General features: G+C 44.4%; 1 protein-coding gene across 7 annotated transcripts in view; it reads left to right on the top strand.

Annotated features, from left to right (window-relative positions):
• CLIP1 (CAP-Gly domain containing linker protein 1) overlaps nt 1–16,472 on the top strand; it is a 145,486-nt gene that overhangs the window by 80,456 nt on the left and 48,558 nt on the right. For 5 of the 7 annotated variants that reach the window (XM_055236957.1, XM_055236956.1, XM_055236955.1 and 2 more), the window contains 5 exons: nt 463–546; nt 1,431–1,587; nt 6,134–6,299; nt 6,399–6,614; nt 15,461–15,577. In XM_055236957.1, the coding sequence (XP_055092932.1) occupies nt 463–546; nt 1,431–1,587; nt 6,134–6,299; nt 6,399–6,614; nt 15,461–15,577 (740 nt within the window). Of the gene's footprint in view, nt 1–462; nt 547–1,430; nt 1,588–6,133; nt 6,300–6,398; nt 6,615–10,399; nt 12,668–15,460; nt 15,578–16,472 lie in introns of all 7 variants that reach the window. The other 2 variants (XM_055236954.1, XM_063614604.1) reach the window with 1 other exon arrangement.

The following is a 16,472-nucleotide window of genomic DNA, read 5'->3' as shown; positions in this document are numbered from 1 at the left end:
TGGCCTGTGGTGTGCACAGAGTTACGCTGCCCGTAGCCTAATTTCACTCTCCTGGAAATTCCTGCCATGCTCAGATAGACTGGCTTCCATTGGTTTCCTGAAGCCTCAAACTCCCAATTTTTCTTCTTTTAGCTTAAGGCTTGTTCCATATTAAAATGTAAGTATTCCTGGGAAGAGTGTTATTTATGCTTTCATCATTGATAGCTTTATTGAGTTTTAATTGGAAGGAGGAAAGAGATGAGTGGAAAGGGCCTGATGCCTGCCCAAAGTACAGATTCAGGGAGGCCAGAGACAGCGGCAGACCTGCTTCTTTCAGGCTGGACACAGCCGTGTGATTTGTAAGGGGACTTTTTAGCGTTCTCAGATCTCTTGAGCATAATATTTGATTGGGTTGTAAGACAGCCAAGCTCCAGATAGCTTATTAAATATGAAACATTAAACTTCTAACTTTATCCTAAATAGAAACTGTAAATAAGTTACACCAAAAGGAGGAACAGTTTAACATGCTGTCTTCTGACTTGGAGAAGCTGAGAGAAAACTTAGCAGGTAAGAAGACATCTCTGGTGACTAAACATTAAATATAGTAGGCTTTCCCGTATTTGAGACAGTTGTAGTATGTTACATAACAAATGTACTATTCAGGCGTAGCCTCTTCACTCATCATGGTGATGTAACAGTGTGATGAAATATTTGTTCGAGATCTGTAACCTCCAGCAAGTCTTCTTTGCTCTGTTTTCACAAGAGCCAGAATCTACCACATCTCACCCCTCCCACTGCTATCCTTGCTCCAAGCCAACGGCCATCTTTCATCTGAGCTACCCTGACAGCCGACTACCGGGGCTCACTGCTGCTGCCTGTGCCCGCTTCAGTCTGTTATCAACACAGCAGCCAGAGCAATCCTTTTAATACAAAGTCAGATCATGTCGCTTCTCTGCTCAAGGTCATCCAGCGACTCCCATCCCACTCAGGGAAAGCCGTGATCCTTACACGATCAGGCCCTGTTACCTCTCAGATTTCATCTGGGACCCCCTTCCCCTGTTCATTCCACTCCAGCCACTTCAGCCTCTTTGCAATGCTCAGACGTGGCGGGCGTTCCTTTCCCAGAGCCTGTGCACTTGCTTTTCCCTGTTCCCTCACTTTCTTCAGGTTTTCCCTGAAATGTCAGCACCTCAGGGAAGCCCCATCTGAGATTCTAACCTCCTTCCCAGCTCCTTTCCCTGCATTTATTTTTCTTTCTCTTAGCACTTACCACTATTAATTATATGATTTATTTTCCTTATCTTGCTTATTGTCTGCCTTCTTCACTAGAATGTGATTTTTATGAGGACAAGAATTGCTATGTGAAGATATTACCAGAGCAAGGATACACTCAGTCAGTTTTTGTTGATTATAACACAGCCGTGCTATTCTTTTTTGCTCTATATATTTAGATATGGAGGCAAAATTTAGAGAGAAAGATGAGAGAGAAGAGCAGCTGATAAAGGCAAAGGAAAAACTGGAAAATGACATTGCAGAAATAATGAAGATGTCAGGAGATAACTCTTCTCAGCTGACGAAAATGAACGATGAATTACGTCTGAAAGAAAGGTAAATGTGACTGTTGAAAAGGGTGCCCACCTTAGGTTAGGCTCTGCGGCAAGCTCTAGGTGGGAGGGGAGACAAAATGTTTAGGACTGTTGCGTTTTAAAGTTTCCCATCTCTGTTCCTTTCTGTTATTACCTCATTGTGTCCTTGAATCAACTATTTAACCTTCTAAAATGGGTTTTACCTATCTTACTTGTCAAGAACAACAGAATTAAGGAATACAGTATTATTTATAGACCTTTTGGTGACTTGTAAAGAAAAGATAATAAGGCTGGGTGCGGTGGCTCATGCCTGTAATCCCAGCACTTTGAGAGGCCGAGGTGGGCGGATCACTTGAGGTCAGGAGTTCGAGGCCAACCTGGCCAACATGGCGAAACCTTGTCTCTACTAAAAATAAAAAATTAACCAGGCGTGGTGGTGTACGCCTGTAATCTCAGCTACTGGGAAGGCTGAGATGAGAGAATCACTTGAAACCCAGGAGGTGGAGGTTGCGGTGAGCTGAGATTGTGTCAGTGCACTCTAGCCTGGGCAACAGAGCGAGACTCCATCTAAAAAGAAAGAAGAAAAAAGAAAAGGTAGTAGTTTACCAATGACAATAATATATTTTACAGGCAGTTAAAAAATATATATATATGTGTTTATATATAGATGTATATATATACGCTTTTTTTTTTTTTTTTTTTTTTGAGATGGAGTTTTGCTCTTTTTGCCCAGTCTGGAGTGCAATGGTGCGATCTCAGCTCACCGCAACCTCCGCCTCCTGGGTTCAAGCGATTCTCCTGCCTCAGCCTCCCGAGTAGCTGAGATTATAGGCTTGCACCACCACGCTTGGCTAATTTTGTATTTTTAGTAGAGACAGGGTTTCTCCATGTTGGTCAGGCTGGTCTCGAACTCCTGACCTCAGGGCCTTGGCCTCCCAAAGTGCTCGGATTACAGGCATGAACCACCGTGCTCAGCCTTTAAAAATATTTTTAACTTTTTTTTTTTTTTTTGAGATAGAGTCTCATTCTGTGGTCCAGGCTGGAATGCAGTGGCGTGATCTCGGCTCATTGCAGCCTCCACCTCCCAGGTTCAAGTGATTCTCCTGCCTAAGCCTCCCTAGTAGCTGGGACTACAGGCATGTGCCACCACACCTGGCTGATTTTTGTATTTATAGTAAAGATGAGGTTTCACCATGTTGGCCAGGGTGGTCTCAAACTCCTGACCTCAGGCGATCTGGCCGCCTTGGCCTCCCAAAGTGCTGGAATTACAGGCATGAGTCACCGTACCTGGCCTGAACTTATTTTAATAGGAAACACATAGTATCCATTACTATGGGCCCTGCACTGTGCTAACAGCTTTCTAATTCTTATTATCCTACGAGGTGAGTTTAGCATTGTTCCCATTTAAAAGAAAAAGAGGCCAGGCAATTTGGGAGGCTGAGGCGGGCAGATCGCCTGAGGTCAGCAGTTCGAGACCAGCTGGGCCAACATGGTGAAACCCTATCGCTACTAAAAATACAAAAATTAGCCAGGCATGGTGGTGTGCACACATAATCTCAGCTACTTGGGAGGCTGAGGCAGGAGAATCGCTTGAACCCAGGAGGCGGAGGTTGCAATGAGCCAGGATCATGCTGCTGCACTCCAGCCTTCGTGACAGAGCTAGACTCCGTCTCAAAAAAATGAATAAGGCCAGGCACTGTAGCTCATGTCTGTAATCTCCCTGCACTTTGGGAGGCCAAGGTAGGTGGATCACCTGAGGTTGGGAGTTCAAGAACAGCCTGACCAACATGGAGAAACCCCGTCTCTACTAAAGATACAAAATTAGCTGGGTATGGTGGCGCATTCCTGTAATCCCAGCTACTCAGGAGGCTGAGGCAGGAGAATCAGTTGAACCCGGAAGGTGGAGGTTGCGGTGAGCTGAGATAGTGCCATTGCACTCCAGCCTGGGCAACAAGAGTGAAACTCCGTCTCAAAAAATAAATAAATAATAAAAAGGAAGGGGAGGGAGGGAAACTGAGGCTTACTGGTGTGAAGCCTGAGGTTTCAGATCTGGGCAGTCTGGTCCCAGAGCCCCTCCTGCTCTTAATAACTACATTGTAGGCCGGGCGTGGTGGCTCACGCCTGTAATCCGAGCACTTTGGGATGCTGAGGCGGGCGGATCACAAGGTCAGGAGTTCAAGAACAGCCTGGCCAACATAGTGAAACCCTGTCTCTACTAAAAAAATACAAAAAATGAGCTGAGTGTGGTGGCAGGCACCTTTAATCCCAGCTACTCTAGAGGCTGAAGCAGGAGAATCATTTGAACCTGGGAGGCAGAGGTTGCTGTGAGCCAAGATAGCGCCATTGCACTCCAGTCCAGGCAACAGTGCAAGACTCCATCTCAAAAAAAAAAAAAAAAAAAAAAACTGCATTGTACTTCCTCAGTGCTGAAGTTTCCTCTATCTTAATATCTGTTTTTGTCTTTATTCTGGAATTCTTGTTGCTTTGATCTTTTTCTTTTAATTGCTGTCATATAAAAATCAAAGAATTTATAAGGCAAAGATTTATAAATTAAGTCTGTAGGCATTAGACTTCTGCTTCTTAAAAGTGTTAATACCTGCAAAGTTCTGTTTACTAAGACATCCAGCCTTTCACCCCCACACAATTTCATCGGTGCTGAGTGGTGGTCAGGCCTTGGTTGGGCAACTTTGGTCAAACTTGCCTTGAGGTGCTGCTACACAGGTAGTGGTGGCTCAGTGCCTTCAAGAAGCTCCATTTTCGTAGGTGTTTTGTGGATATAAAACTCAGAAGTGCCCGCAAGTTTCCCTCTTGCATCTGTGATTGATCTAATACTCTGTTTTCTTGGTCAACATCCCATGTTTTTTTTTTTTTTGAGACAGAACTTCGCTCTTGTCGCCCAGGCTGGAGTGCAATGGTATGATCTCGGATCACCGCAACCTCCGCCTTCCAGGTTCAAGTGATTCTCCTGCCTCAGCCTCCTGAGTAGCTGGGATTACAGGCATGCGCCACCACGCCCAGCTAATTTTGTATTTTTAGTAGAGACAGGGTTTCTCTATGTTGGTCAGGCTGGTCTCAAACTCCTGACCTCAGGTGATCTGCCCACCTCTGCCTCCCAAAGTGCAGGGATTACAGGCATGAGCCAATGCGCCTGGCCCCCCATGTTTTATATACATATTTTTGTTTAACCACATGGTCTCTTTAAAGTAGAACTTCAAGTTATTTATTGTCATTTTTGTATCTGCTGTCCTCCAGAAGCACTAGAGTAAATTTTTAGTAATCTAGTCTGCTAAAATTTTGAAATACTCATTTCCTTTATTTATTTAATTAAGTTAATTAATTACTTTTTTTTTTTTTGAGACAAAGTCTCGCACTGTCGCCCAGGCTGGAGTGCAGTGGCGTGATCTCGGCTCACTGCAAGCTCCACCTCCCAGGTTCATGCCATTCTCCTGCCTCAGCCTCCAGAGTAGCTGGGACTACAGGCGCCCGCCACCATGCCCCGCTAATTTTTTGTATTTTTAGTAGAGACAGGGTTTCACTGTATTAGCCAGGATGGTCTTGATCTCCTGACTTCATGATCCACCTGCCTTGGCCTCCCACAGTGCTGGGATTACAGGTGTGAGCCACCGTGCCTGGCCTCCTTTATTTATTTATTTATTTATTTACTTTTAAATTGAGGCAGAGTCTTGCTTTGTTGCCCAGGCTGGACTGCATCGATGCGATCTCGGCTCACTGCAACCTCTCTCTACCGGACTCAAGCAGTTCTCCTGCCTCAGCCTCCTGAATAGCTGGGATTATAGGCATGCGCCACCACACCTGGCTAATTTTTGTATTTTTAGTAGAGACGGGGTTTCACCATGTTGACCAGGCTGGTCTTGAACTCCTGAACTTAAGTGATCTCATCTCAGCCTCCCAGGGTACTGGGATCATAGGCATAAGCCACCACGCCTGGCCTCATTTCCTTTAATAAATTTATTTTTCACTCATTTTTCCTTTTTAATTTATTGACATAAAATAGTAAACCTTCCTAATTACTGTAGTTACTACTCTAAATAATGTATTTGTGACTGTCATAACTGGTAAAATGATTATTTAGGCAAAGCATTTTAAAATTTCTTGCAGCCGGGCGCGGTGGCTCACGCCTGTAATCCTAGCACTTTGGGAGGCCAAGGCAGGTGGATCACGAGGCCAGGAGATCGAGACCATCCTGGCTAACACGGTGAAACCCCGTCTGTACTAAAAATACAAAAAAGTAGCTGGGCGTGGTGGTGGGTGCCTGTAGTCCCAGCTACTGGGGAAGCTGAGGCAGAATGGCGTGAACCCGGGAAGTGGAGCTTGCAGTGAGTGGAGATCACACCACTGCACTACAGCCTGGGCGACAGAGCGAGACTCTTCCTCAAAAAAAAAAAAAAACAAACAAAACAAAAAGTTTCTTGCCTAGTTCAGATGTTATTAATTACACATAACTTTTAAAAATAATTACAATTGTTATTAATAGTATATTTTAATATAACTTAAATTTAAAACATTCTTATGAAAAAGCTGACACCTTATATTGAAACTTTTTCTAGATATATAGAAGAATTACAGCTAAAACTTACAAAGGCTAATGAAAATGCAAGTTTTCTGCAAAAAAGTATTGAGGACGTGACTCTCAAAGCTGAACAGAGCCAGCAAGAAGCAGCTAAAAAACATGAGGAAGAAAAGAAAGAATTGGAGAGGAAATTGTGGGACCTGGTAAGGAGAGACTCAGTGGGCCTGTTGGCTGGCAAGGAAGGCAAGGGATAGTACACCACGTGGGCAGATGACTCATTCCCTCACTCGGGGTCTCTGCAGGAAAAGAAGATGGAAACGAGCCACAACCAGTGTCAGGAGCTGAAAGCCAGGTATGAGAGAGCCACTTCTGAGACAAAAACCAAGCATGAAGAAATCCTACAGAACCTCCAGAAGACGCTGCAGGACACAGAGGACAAGCTGAAGGGTGCATGGGAGGAGAACAGTGGCTTGCTGCAGGAGCTGGAGGAGCTGAGAAAGCAAGCCGACAAAGCCAAAGTACGTGACGCGAGAATTTCCTTGTGCTGTAGCTTGCCTGAGCTCTGTGTCAAGGCAGGAAGGGTGCTTAGAAAAGCAGCAGCCAGTGGGACAAGTTAAGGTGGCCTCTACAAATGTTACCCTTCTGAGTGCATGGCAGGGTGGTACATTACGTTTCCTATGGCTTCAAGTGTTTTGTGCCAGCTGCCGTTCCTTCTCAGGGACGGTGATGGCTGCCAGTCTTTCCTGGAATGGACTGTGTAGCCGTCACCCCCATGCTGCTTATTTCCCAGCGGTCACAAAGGTTCTTTCGTTGCCTGAGCTCTGCTTGCCTGCTAGTTCCTCTAATCTTGGCCGTGCATGTTGCCGCCTTGCACTAGGGTTTGGAGAGACATTGCAATAAAGCAAGAGGCAGAGGTCACATGAAGTAAGCAAGCAAGGAATCAGGACTAGAGAGAGCCTGCTTGGAGGAACAGAGCTCTTCTAGGAAGAGTTAGAATTGAGAACTCCACAGAGGGCTTTTATGTGTCCCCAGGAAGGTACCGTGAGCTTATTGAAAAGGAAACTGGATTCACGGGCAGGGAGGAAACACCCTGTTAGTAGATAGAGCAGAACTTGATATGTTGGATTTCATTTTATGGTTTCAAGATTGTATCTGTGCCCAATATATATTTTTTCTTTTTTTTGTAGAGAATGGGGTCTTGCTGTGTTGCCCAGGCTGGTCTCAAACTCCTGGGCCCAAGCAATCCTCCCATCTCGGCCTCTTAAAGTGTTGGGATTACAGGTGTGGGCCACGATGCCTGGCCTGCCCAGTACATTTTGTGACTCTGGTAACTTCACGAAGTTCAACCTTCCCACTGTTTAACCTTCTGTTGCTCAAAGGAAAGTAAATATTCATCTTTCTTTATTTTTAATGTGTTGCAGGAGTTTAGTAGAAAGAAATGATAAAAGAGCATATATAGGACTTGAAACCAGTCTCATGAAAAGCCTCTTGCTAACTAAGTGGACGTGACATGGTATGTGTGTGCCGTGCATGTCATCTGGGAGGCCCATATTCTCCCCCTTCTACATGCTGATAGTTGAGGATTTCTCTGCTTTCTGTGAAATACCTCCAGTTTTATGAGCCATTTAACACTAGATACAATTCCCAGATCTTTTGTCTTTGTGGTTTCCTTTATCTGTGCAGACTTCAGGTTTTTTTTTTTTTTATTTCCTTTAAAATGTTTCAGCCTAAGCAAACCACAGCGTTGCAGAAGCTGATGTAAGGTCTCCTTGTTTTTTGTTTGTTTTTTTGAGACAAGGTCTCACTCTGTCACCCAGGCTGAGTGCAGTGGCACAGTCATGGCTCACTGCAGCCTCAACCTCTCGGGCTCAAGTGATCCCCGTGCCTCAGCTTCCCAAGTAGCTGAGACTAAAAGCACGTGCCACTACACCTGGCTAATTTTTTATTTTTTGTAGAGACAGAGTCTGGCTATGTTGCTCAGGCTGGTCTCGAACCCCTGGATGCAAGCGATCCACCTGCCTCAGCTTCCCAAGGTGCTGGGATTGCAGGCGTGAGCTCCCATTCCTGGCCAGTCTCAGAAGGCACTGGGATTGCAGGCGTGAGCCACCATTCCTGGCCAGTCTCACTGATTTTGTTGGTTGGTTTTGTGCAAGGGTCATTGAGTTAAAAATGCCAGGACTGTTCCCCTCCAAAGGTGTCTAGTATCTGATTTCAGTGGATCGTAATCAGTCCCAGACTCTTTGGAAAAATCTAACGAAATCTACAGATATTTTTTCAGGAAAGTTTACATGTGCACTCAACAAGGTTCATGGAACCCATGAAGCCTCCTATTCCCTACTTTTAAGAGCCAGTGGGCTATAGCTGTGCTGCCTAATGTAGCCACCAGCCATGTGAGGCCATTCAAATTTAAATTTGTAGCCAGTTCTGGTGGCTCACGCCTGTAATCCTAGCACTTTGGGAAGCCAAGCTGGGCAGATTGCCTGAGCACAGGAGTTTGAGACCACCCTGGACAACATCGTGAGACCGTCTCTACTAAAAATACAAAAAATTAGTCAGGCATGGTGGCACTCACCTGTAGTCCCAGCTACTCAGGAGGCTGAGGCAGGAGAATTCTTTGAGCCTGGGAGGTGGAGGCTGCAGTGAGCTGAGATGGTGCCACTGCACTCTGGCCTGGGTGACAGAGTGAGACTGTCTCAAAAAATAAATAAAAATAAAAACCTTAATATGGGAATATATGCGGTCTACATTATTTTCTCTATTTTTGTATACGCTTAAAAGAGGATCGCTTGAACCTCGGAGGCAGAGGTTGCAGTGAGCCGAGATCGCACCACTTCGCTCCAGCCTGGGCCACAGAGTGAGACTCTGTCTCCAAAATAAATAAATAAATAAATAAAATAAATTTGTTACATTTTAATTAAAAATTTAGCTTCTCTGCCGGGCACAGTGGCTCACGCCTGTAATCCCAGCACTTTGGGAGGCCGAGGCGGGTGGATCACGAGTTCAGGAGATAGAGACCATCCTGGCCAAACAGTGAAACCCGTCTCTACTAAAAATACAAAAAATTAGCCGGGCAAGATGGCGGGCGCCTGTAGTCCCAGCTACTGGGGAGGCTGAGGCAGGAGAATGGTGTGAACCCCCAGGGGGCGGAGCCTGCAGTGAGCCGAGATCGCGCCACTGCACTCCAGCCTGGGCGACAGCGAGACTCTGTCTCAAAAAAAAAAAAAAAAAAAAAAAAAAAAAATTTAGCTCCTCAGTTGCACTCACCACATTTCAGGTGCTCAGTAGTCATATGGTCACCATGATGGGAGTGCAAATAAGAACATTTATATCAGCTGGGCGTGGTGGCTCATGCCTGTAATCCCAGCACTTTGGGAGGCCTAGGTGGGTGGATCACTTGGGGTCAGGAGTTTGAGACCAGCCTGGCCAACATGGTGAAACCCCGTCTCTACTAAAAATACAAAAATTAGCCGGGCATGGTGGCGGAGCCCTGTAATCCCAGCTACTTGGGAGGCGGAGGCATGAGAATAGCTTGAACCCAGAGGCGGAGGTTGCAGTGAGCCAAGATCACACCATTGCACTCCAGCCTGGGCAATAGAGTGAGACTCAGTCTCAAAAAAAAAAAAAAAAAAAAAATTATATCATTGCAGAAAGTTCTGGATAGCACTGGTGTAGACACTGGTCAAATTATCTTATAATTCAGTAAATTAAAAAAAAAACTATTCCTTTTAGTCAGCAAAGCCTAGAAATTAGGCTGTAGTTTTTAAGTTGTATGTGATATTGGGACTAAATCACTCTCAGCCTCTTGGCTGCCTTTAAGTAAGGTCCTGCCGTGAGTTTGGAAGGCAATAGTTTATTTTCCCTTGCTATGCCCCTTCCTTTTTTCATTAAAATATATGGACTTTTTGTACTTCTTTTAATTGTATTTTAAAAAATTGTTCTACGAATCCTTTCTGCATTCAAAGTAATTTGATAATTGGAATGGCAGGAAATAATCTTATGCCCCGGTATTAAAATCAAGCTACTATTTTTATCTTCTGGGTAGCTACTGAGAATAATTTCACAAGTTGTTTCAAAGATGAAATAAGCTAACAGATACAGAAGCACTTTGCAAAGCTATACTTTTGACTTATCTTTTTGTGGCCTCTGTTTAGTTTCTTTCCCTTGTTATTCAGATAGTTTCTATGAAGTTTATTGTAGAAACTGTAAAGTTTTTATCATTTAGGTTACATTAAGTTATTTGGGCTTGCATTTGTCTGCTTGATTTCATTTTTGTTTCCATTCTTTCCATCTTTTGTTTCTGTAGTCGCTAACTTATTTGTTAACATCAGCCAAAAGAGAAATTGAACTAATGTCAGAAGAGCTGAGGGGTCTGAAATCAGAGAAGCAGCTTCTTTCACAGGAGGGAAATGATTTAAAGTTAGAAAACGGTTCACTTTTATCCAAGCTTGTAGAATTGGAGGCCAAAATAGCTTTACTTCAGGGAGACCAGCAGAAACTGTGGTCAGTGAATGAAACTCTTAATTTAGAAAAGGAGAAATTCTTAGAAGAAAAGCAAGATGCCGAAAAGCATTATGAGCAGGAACATCTCAGTAAAGAAGCTTTGGCTGTTGAGAGCGAGAAATTGCTTAAAGAAATCAATGTTGCACAGGAAGAACTCTTGAAAATAAATGTGGAAAATGACTCTTTGCAAGCCTCCAAAGTGAGCATGCAGGCGCTCATCGAAGAGCTCCAGCTCAGCAAAGATACTTTGATTGCTAAGACTGAGAAAGACCAGGAAGAAAAAGATCAGCTGGAGGACCAGATCAAGAAACTTAATACCGAAAACTTCATCTTGGCCAAAGATAAGGATGACATCATTCAGAAGCTTCAAAGGTCTTATGAGGAGCTAGTCAAAGATCAGAAAGCTTTGGTACAGGAGATTGAAGATCTCACAGCTGAGAAAAAGTCAGCTTTAGAGAAACTGTCCAATCTTGATAACACGTGCATAGCCTTAAAGGTAGAACGAGATAATGTTCTTCAGGACAACAGAGATCTGCAGTTAGAGACAGACATTCTGCTGCAAGATCAGGAAAAGCTGAATGCCAGCCTCCAGGCCGCTCTCCAGGTCAAACAGCTGCTCCGCTCAGAAGCCAGTGGGCTCCGCGCACAGCTGGATGATGCCAGCAAGGCCCTGAGGAAGGCAGAGCTGGAGACCATGCAACTCCAGGCCACAAACACAAGCCTCACGAAGCTCTTGGAGGAAATTAAGGCCAGGCGGGCGGTCACAGACTCCGAGTGCATCCAGCTTTTGCATGAGAAAGAAACCTTGGCTGCCTCTGAGAGAAGGCTCTTGGCTGAGAAAGAGGAACTTTTAAGTGAAAATAGAATCATCAGTGAAAAACTCCACAAATGTTCAGAAGAGGCTGCCCATACTGAGATGAGCCTGAATGAAAAGATCACTTACCTGACTTCCGAGAAGGAGATGGCTTCTCAGAAAATGACTAAACTTAAAAAGCAGCAGGATAGTCTCTTGAAAGAAAAATCCTCACTGGAAACACAAAATGGAGTTTTACTTGCAGAGAGAGAGAATTCCATCAAAGCCATAGGAGACCTCAAAAGGCAATGTGATCAAGAGTCTGCAAATAGAAGTTTAATTGTGCAGGAGAATATGAAACTCCTCGGTAATATTGACGCTCTGAAGAAGGAGCTTCAAGAGAGAAAAAAGGAAAACCAAGAACTAGTGGCCAGCAAGTGCGACCTCTCTTTGATGCTGAAAGAGGCCCAAAATGCCAAAAAGAATCTGGAAAAAGAACACAATCACATATTGCAAGCAAAGGAGAGTTTGGATGCTGAACTTAACACGTGTTGTTCCGAGAAGAACATTTTGCTGAGAGATGGCTTGAACCTGCAAGAAGAATGTCACAAATTAAGCAAGGAGATCCAGGAAATGCAGCAGTCCTCAATCCTGGCACAGGAAGCCAGAGCAAAGGAGAACGAGTCATCCTTGTACGAAAACAATCAACTTCACGGGAGGATGGTGCTCCTGGAGCAGGAGGTGGAGGAGTTAAGAGTATGTATGGAGGAGCTGCAGTCCGAGAAGTTTGTGCTACTTCAAGAGAAGACCAAATCAGAGCAAGAAGTGACAAAGATAATTGAGGAGAAGGAACTGTTGACTGCAGAAGCAACTCAACTTGCTGCCCATATAAAGACTCTGAAAAGTGATTTTGCTGCCTTGTCCAAATCCAAGGCAGAGCTGCAGGAACTGCACAGCTGCCTCACCAAGATTCTGGATGACCTTCAGCTGAACCATGAGGTGACCCTGGCGGAAAAAGCCCAAGTGATGCAAGACAACCAGAACCTCCTGGCTGAGAAGAGCGAAATGATGCTGGAAAAGGATGAGCTCCTGAAGGAGAAGGAAACCCTGGCAGAAAGCTACTTCATCCTTCAGAAAGAGATCAGCCAGTTGGCCAAAACCAACAGCCATATTTCAGCCAATCTGCTAGAATCTCAAAATGAAAACCATACTTTGAGAAAAGACAAGAACAAGCTTACTCTTAAAATTAGAGAGCTCGAGACTCTTCAGTCATTTACGGTAAAGTGAGAGGGTCAAGTATTGAGCACCCAGACTGCTTACTAACACTGTGCACTAACTCAAGTGGTGTAGGTCATCTTTCTTCATTTCTGCTTATGGAAATCCACCTCATTAAGTCAGTTGCTTATATGTCTCAAGCTGTTCGTTACAGTCTGAAAGGGGGATTCTTTACTAAGTATCTTACTGTAGTAGTCTCTCCCTATTTGAAAAAAATTGCAAACTGTGAATAAAAAGGATTTATTTTTTAATCTAAGGAGAAACTTTGTGAAAAAGCTTAAGAGCAATAGTGAAATTTGGCCGGGTGCAGTGGCTCACGCCTGTAATCCTAGTGCTTTGGGAGGCTGAGGTGGACAGATGGCTTCAGTCTAGGAGTTCGAGACCAGCCTGGGCAACATGGCAAAACCCTGTCTCTACAAAAAATACAAAAATTAGCTGGGCATGGTGACACATGCCTGTAGTCCCAGCTACTCAGGAGGCTGAGGTGGGAGGATTGCTTGAGTCCAGGAGGCAGAAGTTGCAGGAAACCGAGATCATGCCATTGCACTCCAGCCTGGGTGACAGAGCGAGACCCCATCAAAAAAAAAAAAAAAAAAAAAAAAAAAAACCAGCCAGACGTGGTGGCTCACGGGGGCTGAGGCGGGTGGATCACCTGAGGTTAGGAGTTTGAGACTAGCCTAACCAACATGGTGAAACCCCGTCTCTACTAAAAATACAAAAATTCGCCAAGCGTGGTGGCGTGCGCTTATAATCCTAGCTACTCAGAAGGCTGAGGCAGTAGAATCACTTGAATCCAGGAGATGGAGGTTGCAGTGAGCCGAGGTTGTGCCATTGCACTCCAGCCTGGGCAATAAGAGTGAAAAACTCTGTCTCAAGAAAAAAAAAGCAATAAATTAGTGCATATTGAAATACAGTCTTCTGTTTGGCTTTTAACTATTTCATCGTGTCTATCCATTTGGAGTTGGAAGATTCCATTGAAATCTTCATGGCTGATAATTGGATAGGGAAAAATGCAGAATTTTCATAAACTTTATTAGACCAATAAATTATAAACAAGTGCCTAAAAGGATTTTATTTATTTATTTATTTATTTATTTATTTATTTATTTATTTTTTAAGACAGAGTCTCACCGGGCGCGGTGGCTCACACCTGTAATCCCAGCACTTTGGGAGGCTGTCACAGGCTGATCATGAGATCAGAAGGTCAAGACCATCCTGGCCAACATGGTGAAACCCCATCTCTACTAAAAATACAAAAATTAGCCAGCTGTGGTGGTTTGGGCCTGTAGTTCCAGCTACTCAGGAGGCTGAGGCAGGAGAATCACTTGAACCAGAGAGGCGGAGGTTGCAGTGAGCTGAGATTGCACCACTGCACTCCAGCATAGTGACAAGAGTGAGACTCCGCCTCAAAAAAAAAAAAAAGTCTCACTCTGTCACCCAGGCTGGAGTACAGTGGTGTGACCTTGGCTCACTGCAACCTCTGCCTCCCAGGTTCAAGCGATTCTCCTGCCTCACTCTCTTGAGTAGCTGGGACTACAGGTGCGTGCTGCCACACCCGGCTAAGCTTTGTATTTTTAGTAGGGTCTGGCTTTCACCATAGTGGCCAGGCTGGTCTCGAACTCCTGACCTTGTGATCCGCCTGCCTCGGCCTTCCAAAGTGCTAGGAATACAGGCATGAGCCACTGCACCTGGCCTGTTTGTTTATTTATTTTTTTAGAGGTGGGAATCTTGCTGTTTTCCAGGCTGCTTTCCACCTCCTGGGCTCAAGCAATCCTCCTGTCTCAGCCCCCTGAGTAGCTGGGACTATAGGCACATGCTACCACGCCTAGCTGTATTTTCATTTGTTTTTATGGTTATTTTTATATCTAACTTTTTTTCTTTTTTTTTGAGACGGAGTCTCACTGTGTCACCAGGCTGGAGTGCAGTGGTGCAATCTCGGCTCACTGCAGCCTCCGCCTCCCAGGTTCACGCCATTCTCCTGCCTCGGCCTCCCAAGTAGCTACAGGCACCCGCCACCACGGCCAGCTAGTTTTTTGTATTTTTAGGAGAGACGGGGTTTCACCACGTTGGCCAGGATGGTCTCAATCTCTTGACCTCGTTATCCGCCTGCCTTGGCTTCCCAAAGTGCTGGGATTACAGGCTTGAGCCACTGCGCCTGGCCTATATCTAACTTTTTATAATTAATTTTGATAGCAGCTAAGAGTTTGTCTGCATATGCATCTTTTTATTCACAGCCGTGTTTTTATTCATTATCCACAACTTGCATTAAATGCTTCTCGTTAAACACTTGAGCCTTATGTTAGAAGTGCCCAGATAATTTTTATATTTATTTGAAAAATTCTCAGCCTAAATTTGAGTGACTTTGAAAGCTCCAGATTTGAAATAGCAAGGATAGTATTTTAAACTTATAATAATAAATATGATTCCAAGAAATTCAGCTATATAAGGATGTTACTCATTGTTAGCTCCGAATGGTCTCTCAAACATAAGTCAGAATGAAGGGAGCATGCTTGCCAGTGTCATTTGGAACTTTCACTGGAAGATGTATGTTTACATGCAAATTACATAACAATTGACATTGAAAAATGGCAGGAAAGGGTCTGCATACTCCAGAGTAAAGACCTTTCCTGTCCTGGTCCGTCTGTTTCAGCACTGGATTGTGACTGATTCACCCTCTCTGTGTGCCTCCCTTACCCACGCAGACACTGAGTGCTGCCTGAACAGCACAGCCCGATCCTCACCTAACTGTGTTGGCGAGGGGTGTCCTCATTTCTCACAGTGTTTCCTTGTATTTAGGCTGCTCAAACAGCAGAAGATGCCATGCAGATAATGGAACAGATGACCAAAGAGAAGACTGAGACTCTGGCCTCCTTAGAGGACACCAAGCAAACAAATGCAAAACTACAGAATGAAGTAATCAGATTTAAATAGCTTTTTATACAAAGAACAGCTTACCAACTTCGTGGAATGTTTGATCACTAACTCAGGATTGCTTGTTTTTGAAGTGTGACCTTACACAGGTTTGAAATGCATGCCAGAGCCATGATAATCTTAAAGTGTATCACTTCATTACTTAGGATCAACTTTACAAATTGAGGAAAAAGCCCTAATAGTGTGGCTTTCTGAGGTAGCTATTTAGTGATAGCACTAGCGAGAGGAGATACTGATGGCCTGCTCTAGCTTTTGTATCCTTTATCTTACATCACACACATTGTTTTTTCTCTTCTCTTTCCCAACTTTGAGCCACTAAGTTTTGTTCCACAGCCCTGAGTCTGATGTAGGGCTTTTCTTGGCCCAGTTCAGTACTGATTTCCTTTTGTGTCATCTTGAATGAGTCACTTTTGGAGCTGGGACAAATATGTGGCGTCAAGATATTTTGATTCTGTCCACAAGTATCATTTCTCCTTCTGTGGCATTTCTCCTCCTCTTTGGATTTCCCTGCTCCCACCCTCCCAGCTCATATCAACCCTTTCTTTGTTTGGAAGGCTGTTACCTAAATCCTAACCCGACAGATGCACAAAATGGTTATGTGAAGTCCTGTGGAACTTCAGATGCTTTTTTGTTATTTTTGCTTTTTTTTGTTTTGTTTTGTTGTTGTTCTTGTTTTGAGACGGAGTCTTGCTCTTGTTGCCCAGGCTGGAGTGCAATGGCACGATCTTGGCTCACTGCAACCTCCGTCTCCCGGGTTCAAGTGATTCTCATGCCTCAGCCTCCCGAGTAGCTGGGATTACAGGTGCCCGCCACCACGCCTGGCTAATTTTTGTATTTTAAGTAGAGACGGAGTTTTGCCACGTTGGCCAGGCTGTTC

The sequence above is a fragment of the Symphalangus syndactylus genome, chromosome 13 (assembly GCF_028878055.3).
Source record: "Symphalangus syndactylus isolate Jambi chromosome 13, NHGRI_mSymSyn1-v2.1_pri, whole genome shotgun sequence".
NCBI classification, from domain to species: Eukaryota; Metazoa; Chordata; class Mammalia; order Primates; family Hylobatidae; genus Symphalangus; species Symphalangus syndactylus.
The sequence above is the reverse complement of the archived record's forward strand: the minus strand, read 5'-3'. Positions and strand labels throughout refer to the sequence as shown.